The sequence below is a fragment of the Odontesthes bonariensis genome, chromosome 13, assembly GCF_027942865.1.
Source record: "Odontesthes bonariensis isolate fOdoBon6 chromosome 13, fOdoBon6.hap1, whole genome shotgun sequence".
Classification (NCBI taxonomy): Eukaryota; Metazoa; Chordata; class Actinopteri; order Atheriniformes; family Atherinopsidae; genus Odontesthes; species Odontesthes bonariensis.
The window spans coordinates 17,748,687-17,760,459 of record NC_134518.1 but is presented as its reverse complement, the minus strand read 5'-3'; the positions used below and the strand labels follow the sequence as shown (position 1 = coordinate 17,760,459).

At 43.6% G+C, this 11,773-nt stretch overlaps 1 protein-coding gene across 1 annotated transcript in view; it reads left to right on the top strand.

Annotated features, from left to right (window-relative positions):
• The first annotated feature begins 79 nt into the window (after window positions 1-79).
• Window positions 80-11,773, top strand: part of col23a1b (collagen type XXIII alpha 1 chain b) — a 130,829-nt gene continuing 119,135 nt past the window's right edge. Inside the window, exons 1-2 of the mRNA XM_075481248.1 lie at window positions 80-1,083; window positions 1,499-1,568. Coding sequence (XP_075337363.1) covers window positions 754-1,083; window positions 1,499-1,568 — 400 coding nt within the window. The 5' untranslated portion in view covers window positions 80-753. The remainder of the gene's footprint in view (window positions 1,084-1,498; window positions 1,569-11,773) is intronic.

The window sequence follows — 11,773 nt, the reverse complement described above, 5'->3', positions numbered from 1 at the left end:
GTGGAAATGTGTGTAAAGTTTAGTCAGTTATGAAGACTTGCTCCGAGCTCGCAGATAAAGTTAAGTCTTTATTTTTTGACTCTTTGTTAGTCGACGTGAACGTTATATGCGCATTGACTTTTACTAAAAGACGCCAACTTAAAATGGTCTATACTTGCATTTAGAAGGTCAGTAGTTTTAAGATGATATATAATATAAGAATATCAGAACGTATCCCGTTAACAATTAAGCAATCTTTTCATTGGTGTAAGCAATTTCCTGGTAAATATCAGTGTTAAATTAGTTCGTGGTGGAAAAACAAGATGCAGGAGCTCCAGCACAATAATGAACTGATGATCCTGAAAGCGATTACAACTTGAACTGGTCAGTTTCACACCCACCTGTCAATCTGCAGCCTCCCACGTGGTCAGCAGGGCGGGCGCCTCTCAACTTGTTGAATGCGCAACCTTCGGAGGGCAAACTGCTCCATCGCTTGCACTTGTACATCTCTATAGGATACTCCCCCACAGAAAACTCCGACCTGACAATCTTCCCCGTTTGCATCCAGATTACTCCCATCTGCGCGTGGCGTAAACTCCGCGCGCTGCTGCTGCTGCCTCTTTTCCCAAGACTTAATTTAAGACAGAGCTTTGAAGCCCGAGGCCACTGTGCTGTTGTCGGGTGTTTTAAAGGTGCGCTGTTCAGTTCATTCACGGACCCGTGCTACAGCGTGGTGGCAAGACTGGTTCAACAAAAGGAGATATTTTTTGTTTCATGTCCACCGAGTTGACTTTAAAACAGGATCGCAGCATGGATACAGACAGCGACTCTATCGGGGAAAGTAAGCCGGTGTGTCAGTGTGCCCCAAAGTCCGTGGCTCAGCGGTGGCTGCCAGGTTTTCCCATCGCTCTCTGCTTGCTGATATCCCTGAGCTCCATCACCGTGAGTCTGCTGATGAGCTTCAAGACCTACCAGCTGGAGAACCGACTGCAGATGGAGATGGACAAAGCGTCCATCTTCCAACCCCTGCACAGGTCTTTTCAAAACGAGGATGGGGCCCTCATTTCAGAACTGAGCACCCCAATAGGGAAGTTCGTCGAAGAGGTACATACCGTCCGTTCTGGATTGAATAAACAATTACTAGTTATTGCTGATAAACGCGGGTTGCGGTTGTGCGTAAACCGTGCGTAAAACAGGCAGCATGTAGTGTTGAGGTTTGCAAACGGCTTGTCACTTTTTGGAATTTGTATCCTACATATTCTCCTTACAAATTATATTTTATATAACAATCTTAAAGCACGAATTGCTCACGCAGCTGTCCCACTCTGTATAGATTGGCACCAGTAATATAAAATCAACCTATGTCCAGTGTTTAGAAAATGAATTAGCGCTGCACTTAAACCAGAGGGATTATGACCTGATAGTTGTTATTAGTGGTCACTGAATTATTTCACTTTGAGTGTTGGTGCATATAACTGGTTTCCTCTCACACTTTGATGTGCTCTCTGTGTATTTGCAGAAAGTGGCGGCTCTGATGCCGAAATTGCGGACAGCCAGGGATGTCGGTCATGAATGCTCCTGTCCTCCAGGTACCAGTCCCTGTTCTTTATCGCCACAACTTTCAAAACACACGAACACAATACAAACAAGACATCGAAAGTTAGTAAAATAGCAGTTAAAAACTTCGATTCAGCGCTAGTTTGTGGAAACAATTTGTCTGCTTTTGCCAGCCGCCTTCATATTTGAACACATGTGTTCTCTTCTTTTTTGTTTGTTTGTTTGTTTTTTTCCGTGTGGTCTATTATGACCACCATTATGACAGCGAGGACAGACTATTATATAAGTCTGCGCAGGGCCCGTACTGTGACCGCAGGGCGCAGAACTCAGCACATCAGTGTGTTTTGCGACGTCCAGCGCGAGCCCTTTAGTTCTGTGTAAGAGGATGCTCACTTTTATAGACGGAGGAGCCGGCGTGCCAGGATTGGCCACGTTTGGCTTGCGGTGTTCATTACGAGGCTTTTGATAGTTCCCGGGGAGGAGTACCGCGTGTGATCCTCATCGTGTGACACACACAGTCCTCCATTATGCATATGGATTTCAGAAAGATGCTGTTTCTTTCATTGGAAGTTGAGTTGCTATGTGGAATAATGTACAAGCTGAGAGGTGCCCGAAAACACTCGTAAAGCCCGAGCTTCATTCAGTATGAGTGACCTGCTGACCAGCTGCGTATTAGATAGTTTACATATTTTACATGACCTATGGAAGGGGAAGTTGTGCTTTATTGAGCAAAATCTTTTGGCTTGTAGCAACAGGATGTGAGTGTGAGTGTGAGTGTGAGTGTGTGTGTGTGTGTGTGTGTGTGTGTGTGTGTGTGTGTGTGTGTGTGTGTGTGTGTGTGTGTGTGTGTGTGTGTTATCAAAGCTTACATTCAGACATTACAGTTTAAAAAAAAAAAAAAAAAAAATTTTTAAGTTGCACTTGCAGATTTCCTTCTTTAACGTCTCTGAGTGAGAAAAACTCTGCAACAACCCAATCAAATGGAAGCATTCACAAGGGGACACTGTCCACGCACTCTGTTTTCCAGTCGGATGTCTGGTGTGTCAAAGCATTTCTCTCAGATTTATTTACTTCATTGCTTCGTATAATTAAGACAACAACTTTATTTAGTTTTCCCGTCAATTTTACAGAGCTGCTGAGCTGTCAAATTGTGCACTGAAACCCAATCCCTTTGCAACTATTCGGAGGTCTATTTAAAGTTCTATCTTTTCAGTTTCTGGTCTGGAGATGTGGTTTTTGTGTTTGGTGAAAACAAAAGGCTCTGTTGTTTTTTGGCAGCTTTGATGCAACTGAATGCTTGTGGGCATTTTTTCCATGTCTTAGCAATTAGATTGCTCAATACATACTTGTCACGTGCATCCTTGCGAGACAGTTTGCAGTTCGTATCACAGTGCCGTGTGGCTACGTGAGTTTCTGTCTCTGAGCCTTTGAGGGGCCGACAGAGGCTCCTCTCCCAACACGACGTTGTAAGAGGAGACCTCTCCTCTCCCTTTAGCACTAACTCTCACCACCTGATACTTGAATCTTTTACCACCGGGATCACAAGCCGAGGTATTTCTGCCTGTGTGTGTGAGAGAGAGCCACACTACCACGCAGCATGAGTGGCATGTCTGCCATTAAAGCTATGCCCTCCACAACAGGGTGCTCACCTTTCAGCCTGCACAAGGATGAGGGCACCAACAGGGGGCAGCACTTCCGCAGCTGCCCTGATAATGACGAGGATGAATTTCTTTTATCGACACTACTGACTGATAATGTTCGTCTAATAAAAGGAAAGCACTTTCAAGTCAAAGCCCTCTGGAGTAGTCACTGCTGGACCAGAGGCGACGCTGTCTATAAACATGCATCTGATCCCGGGCTTCGACAGAAGGAACATTCACCCCTTGTGTCCTCACATTGTGACAGTTTTATGCTCACAGATACAATATGGCCAGCAGTCGTTAAGTCTTAGACAAACTGTCACTGAAAACGTCTCTGCTTACAAGCTTCAGGTGTTTGCAGTTAACACCCACCCGCTCCCTCAACTAACACACACACACACACACACTTGCTGGTAGTAAGCACATACATTCATGCATGCATTCATTAGTAACACTTGTGCACCTCTGTGGTACTAGCAGTAATTAGAATCACGTGGGGGCTGTTTGCGGCCCGTTTAGGGGGAGTGTCATCTCTTCAATTAACATTTAAACTGTTTCACAGGTCTGATAGCAGATAGCGGGTACAAAGTCTGCCCGCCGGTATCCTCATGTTATAGCTCTTCCATTATGAGGATTTGCAGTTTGTTTGTCTTATGTGACTGTAAACTGAAGATCTTGGAGTTTGGACAGTTGGTTACTCAAAACAATCAATCGTAAGAGTTTAGCTTTTGGAAATTGTCTTAGACTTTCAAAAAAAGGTTCTTGATTATGTTGTGTTTTTGGTTGATTGATTTGTAATTGTCTGCTGTAGGCTGTTTACAGGTTGCGAGCCCTTGAATGTGTCTTGTTATGGTTAAGATCGAGATCATTCAGTGTCTGTCGTGCATCAAAGTCGTTGGTGCTGGTGAATACGAGGCCAAGAGGTCAGGCGCCCTGCTGTGCAGTCAGATCCATTTCCATCAGATAAGAGCTCATTTGCAAACTAAGCAGGGACACAGCCCCCCATATTTGCGTGTTTGGGTTTATGTATATAATTGAGAGAGCATGTTCACAGCAGGGCTCCTCTTAACATGTACACATACCGACAAAAAAATCAGAAAAGTACAGCTTTCTGTGTTTTATAGTATCTCCAAAGTCCCATATTTGCGTGGCCTGATCCTTATACTCCCATGCAGTCTGCAGCAGTGTGATGTCGGAATAAGCTGAGAAATGCACTACCACCTCTTGTGTGAAAGCCCTCAGCAGCCTACTGGTGTTAACCAGCCCGTCTGGGGATCAACCTCTCACCTTGGAGGCAGAGGGGAAGCCGCACGCTCTCCCTGCACGGCATCCTGCTCTCCCACCTGGAGGAGGAGACGGGGAAATCCAGCTTTTGGGAGATGGAGCCCCACAAAAAAGGGCAAACACCCCCCCCAGGGCAGCATTTTGTTTTTAAAGCCATAATAAATCGGACAGGAAGCTTGTAGCTACCTGTAGGCCTGCTGCCTATCGCCACAGGAAGAATACACAAGGCATATAAGATCCATTAATGGCCATTTTGAAACAATAACCACAGGAAATTTGTCTACATTAGTAGCCTTTTTTTTTTTAGATCTGTTTCACTGTGGGCTGTGGCAACATTAAAACGCTCCACCAGAGCACATACTTAGCTCCGTGTGTGTGCACTTTTACTCTGTATTTCTATAGGCATGCAGCGGTGTGTTGTGTGAGCGTGTGTTTGTTTTGATGTCAGCAGGCGCGGCTTTTAGTGTGCGTCTCATAGAGACCGACTGCATTGCTTTAAATTCACGGTGATTGAAGCCAGTTATGAGAAGGGTATCCTGTGGCAGAAAATCCAGGTGGCTTTATTGCTTTATGCTGCAGGAGGAAGGGGATTTCAAACTGGGGAGTAAAATATACAATCTTTAAGATACAAAATACTTTTTACCCTGCTGCTGTGGAGTCGAGTAGGCCGTGCTTACACATTAGAGTTGGTCTTTGGGATGTTTTATTCAGTGTAAACTTAAAGCGATAGTTCGGAGTAGATTCACCCTAGGGTCATTTGAACCGTGACATCCAGCCAAGTAGCCCACCCGAAGTTTTTTCGATCTTGGCTGAACATCAGCCGAGTTACTGAGTTATCCCGAATAGCTTAGTACAAGCGCTAATGGAACTTGGCAGTATCTCCAAAATTACCACACTAAAATCACATGCCATGACACCAAACTTCTACAGTAGTACAAATATGGTCTGTACTCACAAAACGATGCATTTTGAAGTTTGTACATAGTCCAGGAGTTTATTATTATCAACACAAGCCTAATAGCTTCTCTGCTGCTAAAGCTGTGTCGACGTCACTTCCTTGATCTGGGAGCTTCAAAGTACGATGAGGGTTGATCTACTACTGTAGACAACAAAGTATATGCTATATTCTACATGATTTTTTATGAATTTTTATGTTGTAGAGTTGTGAATTTATTTTATCAATGGAGAAATTGAGCAGCCTTGCTTTGTTGTCTACAGTAGTAGATCAACCCTCATCTTACTTTGAAGCTCCCAGCTCCCAGAAGTGACGTCGACACAGCTTTAGCAGCAGAGAAGCTATTAGGCTTGTGTTGATAATAATAAACTCCTGGACTATGTACAAACTTCAAAATGCATCGTTTTGTGAGTACAGACCATATTTGTACTACTGTAGAAGTTTGGTGTCATGGCATGTGATTTTAGTGTGGTAATTTTGGAGATACTGCCAGGTTCCATTAGCGCTTGTACTAAGCTATTCGGGATAACTCAGTAACTCGGCTGATGTTCAGCCAAGATCGAAAAAACTTCGGGTGGGCTACTTGGCTGGATGTCACGGTTCAAATGACCCTAGGGTGAATCTACTCCGAACTATCACTTTAAAGAATCATACATGTCGTTTATTCAAATGAAGTGTAAGAATTGCTTTTCCCCAATTTCACATACTGTAACTCTTCAGGAAGTCATGTTTTTTTGCTCAAAACCTTAGGTGGGAAAACATTAGAAACGCTGGTCAGACAGTTTCAATTAGCAATTTGTGGGGATTTGATGGACACTGTCAGGAAGGACATTGCTTTCCCCCCAAATCTTCCTGCTTTGTATTTTGTGCCTCACTGCAGACGCCACACATGTCATATATCCAGCAGCTGTATAAGCGTTGTCTCCTCAGGTTACATCTGCCTCTCAGCTGATGTGTCTGTGATTCTCTTCTGGTCAATGCAAGAGGGAAATAAAAGTGAGTGACTCCTCTTGATATCTTGTTCTTATTTGGAAGATTTTGAAGTGGTCTCAGTTTATTTGAAGGAGGAAAGGGGAATGTTGCCTCTTGAATAGCTGGAGATATTTAGTTTTGGAGATGGATGTATTTGTATCGCTGTATCTGTAACATTATCCACGACTGAGAGAGAACGCTATGTGTAAATCCAATGCTAAGTTTGTGTACAGTGACTCTCACTAGGCTCTCCTCAACAACTTGTTGCTATAATGGAGTCTGTGGGAGCTCATCATACAGACATCATTCTCAAGTCTTTCCTTTAAGAAGTCTCAAAATCCTACTAAAAGGGAAGGAGGTGAGGTGTTTTTTTTCACTCCCGACTTAATGCTCAGTTCATAACACAACAACACGTTGGAAAAACTCACCTGATCCTGGGTCGGTTCAGGTAGAAATTTCTGTTGTCACACCTTTCACATCACTACATAAGGCCTCATTAAAAAAAAAAATCTCATTCTGTGAGTTGATCAGATGTTAGCAAGCTAATGTTAGCTCTGTCGCAGGCTCTAGTTAGGTAGCTACACCTCAGCATCGCTGGGTTATTGATTATTGAGATACAGTTAATCTCTACATAAAAGACATTGTGTGCTGGTTTGATGTCATAATATGTTTATCTCCAACAAAACATTTAGATTGAACAAAGATAAGTTTGAACCTGCTCCATGTGTGCACATTTGTATGCGAGTGTATCGTCTCTTGCCCACTGGTTTACCCACAGTATGCTGGCTAACCACCCACACAGAAACAACTTACATACCCCACCCGCCTCTGCCTCTCATCAGCCTTCTTATTAGAGTTAGCTTTGTCAAACCACAGTGTTTAACAGCGGGGCCGACATTCTTCCTTTTGAAAAATAAACAGCCGGACACAGACCGGCCAGTTGGCAGCCCACGAAGGCCCACTAGGACCTCAGGAACACTGAGAGGAGAAAAGGGCTGGGCGCCAGGCACCGCAGCCCAAGACTTACGGAAGACACACAACAGCCACAAAGAACCTTCTGAACAAACAAACTCATCCCGTATTTGTAGTTCTAATTCACAGTAAACATTGCTGGATGCAATTATCTGCTGACACGATATCTTATTAGCTGTAAGAATTGTTTGACGTCCTTACAAGCAGGAGGTTATGTTGAGTGAGTCAAAGGGAGAAAACACAGATTGTGATTTTTTTTTTCTTTTAAAAGGATCTTGAATCCACATGTCAATATTTAAGAATCATATTTCAGGCTGTGACCTCTTGGCCGGGAGTGAGAACCCTTCATTCCAAATAGAGCCAGTTGTTGAGCAACAGCTATGTGAGGGCATGTTTATATTTATGTCATTGTCTTTTTACAGGACAGTCAGAGAACTCAGGAAGTCCACTTTTCTCATGCGCTGCAGCTCCTTATAGTGGTGCAAGGCCACAGAAACAGGAGTCGTGCTTGTACACAACAGTGACATAAACAACGATGAGTGTTGCTTAATGTACAACCCACTGGTGTAAATGAAATTCCATGATTGAAATGTCTTTAAGTTCCAAAAGCTGGGTTAATTTACCAATCAATAGGAACCACAAGTTCCTTCTCATCTTTTAGTTCAAAGCTAAAATCCTAATCTAGATTAATTTGCTCATGATTATGTAACACAACAACAATGTGAATTTATTGGTCTTTTTTTTTTTTTAATGAAATTAGTCTTTTCAACTTCAGATGATTTTATTAAACTTCGAACGATGAAAAACAGATGTTTCAGAAAGGAGAGTGATGCCGAGATGCATCGGTGGAGGTTGATGAAAAACACACAGCCGCTGTAGAGTCTTATAGACAACACTATAGAGTGTTCATGGTCGTAACAGCTGCCTCGCAAACCAGTGGAGGTCTACGGTGCAGACAGGAGGTCCGGGTCACCTGTTGAGGTGTGCACTGAAGATGCAGGGAGTAACCCTCTGCAAGCCGGCAGCAAGGGTGAGCAACTGCATCTAGGCCAGTGGTGGAGGAAGAGGCGGAGCCAATTTAAGGCACAAAGGGATCATTTTCACGGTGACAAAAAACTGAAAATGTGTAATTATGATGACCAGAGATGAGTTTAATCATTGCCAGCAGACGGTGCTTAATTAATTCCACCTAGAAAAATATTTACAATCGTCATCTCAAATGAGGCATCACTCATTTGAGATGCACACCACATCAAAGTACGCTTGGGATTTAGGAGAAACTTTGATTTGTTTCTTTTCACATAGTAACACTTTGTGTGATGCACTCGATCTCCAAACACTGTTTGTTTTCATCAGGCCTAAAAAGGATGAAGTGGAGCGTTAAACCACAGCGGCGTTCGTCAGCGTTTCAGTCTTAGACTGATTTAAGAGCGTCACCACAAAATTATCAATGGTGATTTAGGAGCTGTTAACTTAGCGGGATGGTCTGAACGGCTTTAGAAATGCAGTGAGTTTTTTTTCTTAAAATGTCCATAGGATTTTTATTTGTATTATTTTTTCTGCAGGAGCAACCACATCAGAGCATAATGGAACGTTAGACTGTAGTTGATCAAATAACTTTTAAAAATGTAAAGTTTTTTTAAGAGTACGAAACAGAGAAAGTCAGATATAAGGTTTTTTTGGTTTTTTTTAAATATGCGAGAGACTGCCAACTGGTATTGTAGTCTTTTTGAGGTTGTTTTTGATTCTTTTAAAAACCCACACACCCCCCTTTGCTCTTAAACATAGCTTTGATAAATTGCCCTTAAATAAAGTAGAGGGGCCATAATAGAGTTCCTGAATATCTTAAATAATCAGCCAGTGTAAAAATATTTTCATTTTCTCAGGGACGGCATATTTTCACGACGAGCCAGAGGGGTCTTGCGCGTGGGAGTTACAAGGGCCAACGGAGCGGTGTTGAGCAGATGTAGCGCCAAATGTGGAAACTATTAGGACGTTTTCTTTAATTATCACAAGTGGCAGGTGACAAGGTGAATAGCCTTTTAATGGGCGAGCAGACACACTCTTTAACACCACCAGGTGGTTGGCTGCACCGTGAGGTTTCTCTTCTTGACGTAGGAAACTTGTAAAATGTCAGTAGTCTGATCATGCAGTCCTCAGATTGTGTTTTCAGAGGACTTTGTCTCTCCTTGAATAATCCTCCATACCTGTGAAGTGTGCTAACAGGCTGCGATTGCATCACCGCTTAAGATGTCCACCTCGGACAAAATCCCTCAGAAATTAGTTTCCAGAATATATTTTGGAGTTCACAGCCCAGTTATTGTATCAGGAATGAGAGCAGCTGCAGGATCGGGCTTCTACAAGCACACCTGGATTTATTGGGCAGATAGCATCTCCAGAGAGTTGGATCAGAGGTTGTTTATCTTTCCATCCCTCTCAGACTCGAGGTTAAATGAACAATCAGGACATCTCTCTTTGGGAACTGCGGGGCGTAGCTGGAGGTGTGAAACAGAACTTAGGTGATCCAGATGGTCTTAGTATGCAGAACGCACTCCTGCCCGATGCAAATGCTCCTGGATGGGCTCGTCACTCTCCCAGCACCTTTTTAATGAGAGAAGGGCTCGTAAAAAAAACTGGGCCCGAAACCTTTGAACAAGCCCTCAGCATCACTGCTGCATGTTATTCTGTCGTGGCAGGGCAACAAGGCCATGGAAGAGTGGAGTGCAAGATAGCTCTCAGCAACTTAACACCACTGCTTTGGGGTGTATTTACCCATGTCAGGCCTGTTTTCTCTCTCCGTCTGACCTTATTTCATATACGTCTGTCACTTTCTAACTTGTTTTCCTTGTCTCCCCTCGGCTCAGTTTCTCGTGGTGCAGCCTTTTTTTTTTCTCTTCACGCTCATCTGTATTTATGATTTCAGGAGTGTATATGTTGCACAGGATCTGGGATCGGGCTGACCTGAGGCTGCTGTACATCCACAGTGAGTCAGTCTGTTCACTGGTTGTATACATTAGCCCAAAGTTCAACCAGGAGTGACATGGGGGAGGGTGGAAATGGTTATCTCACACACAGAGACACACACACACACACACACACACACACCGTAAACAGTCAATGAAATGATGCAAGGGGAGTCTCACGGGGTAAGTGGGCAGTCCATCAGTTGTGTACAGCCTCCAGACACAGGAGTAAAAGCTTGGAACTGGTAGATATTGTGAGATGCGAAACTCATGAGTGGATTACAGGCCTCATGAGTGAAAAGTTTGTGAGGGAAATTTAGCGAATAATTTGGTGTTATGCCTTTAGTCAAAATGAGGCGGAGACGAACACACCTCAAAGAACTAAAACCTCAAAAGGCAAAATCGAATCAACTAAGATCTACAGCTGCTGGGCTCTCATGTCTGCAGCCATATGTAAAACATCTACGGCTTAACACAGAACCACAGTAGCTGCAGTTAAACTATCAACATCACTTTGTGTCTTGAGGTTTCTCTCCACTAATTTGTGGACTGTCGTTTACCCTCAGTTATCAAATATCTGAACAACTGTAATAATGCTACACTAGAATTTCTCCGTCCAACTGGATTATGATCACTCTTTAAGGTTGGGTTGAGATCTACATGAACAAGTGTCCTCTTAATGTGTTCCAGTTCTCGAGGGGATGTTTGCCAACAGGTTTGCGTGCCTCTGGTGTCGCAACAGTGCAATAATTCGTTCTAAATGAGCGTTAATGAGCGCACAGTGGTGGAGACACACTCCGACTTGCCGCCATTAGATAGAAACACTTTGTTTCTGTCGAGAATGTTGTCGCTGCAGCCGCTGATCGCTGCGTAGCGGCCAGATGGAGGCACATGTGGGGGCAGTGGGGATATTCTGAAACACAGAGAGCGGCACATGCTGAAGCTGTTTGTCAGTGTTCCATCTGTTTTCTACATACAGAGCAAACACTGGTGTGCCTTTTATTTTGGCGACGTATGCCTGCATGTTGGCTCACTTTGCACGTGTTGTAATTCTCATGCATGAGCGCGCGTGTGTTCCTACATCTCTGCAGACCATCCAAGAGCCCATCTCCTCTATAGGGACTTCTTATCTGCATATTTGCTGTTCCACTCAAGAATCATAATAAAATCAGTCCTGAGTGCATTTTGAGAGCCAGGAGAGTATATCACAGATGTCCAGTCAGCTTGGGTTACATATGAAATATCTTGGTCGAACATGTGGACAATCTATCAAATCTACCATCTTTTTCCTCTCTTTCTCTCATTTACTCCCTGCTTGCATCCAAATTTTGTTCCCCCCACTTTCTTTTCCTACCTTTCGGAACACATCTGGTCTTTCTGGACAGTCAACAAACGATGCACCTCTCTCACACACGTACAGCCGGGTGTAGATAGGAACCCAAAAGGTATTG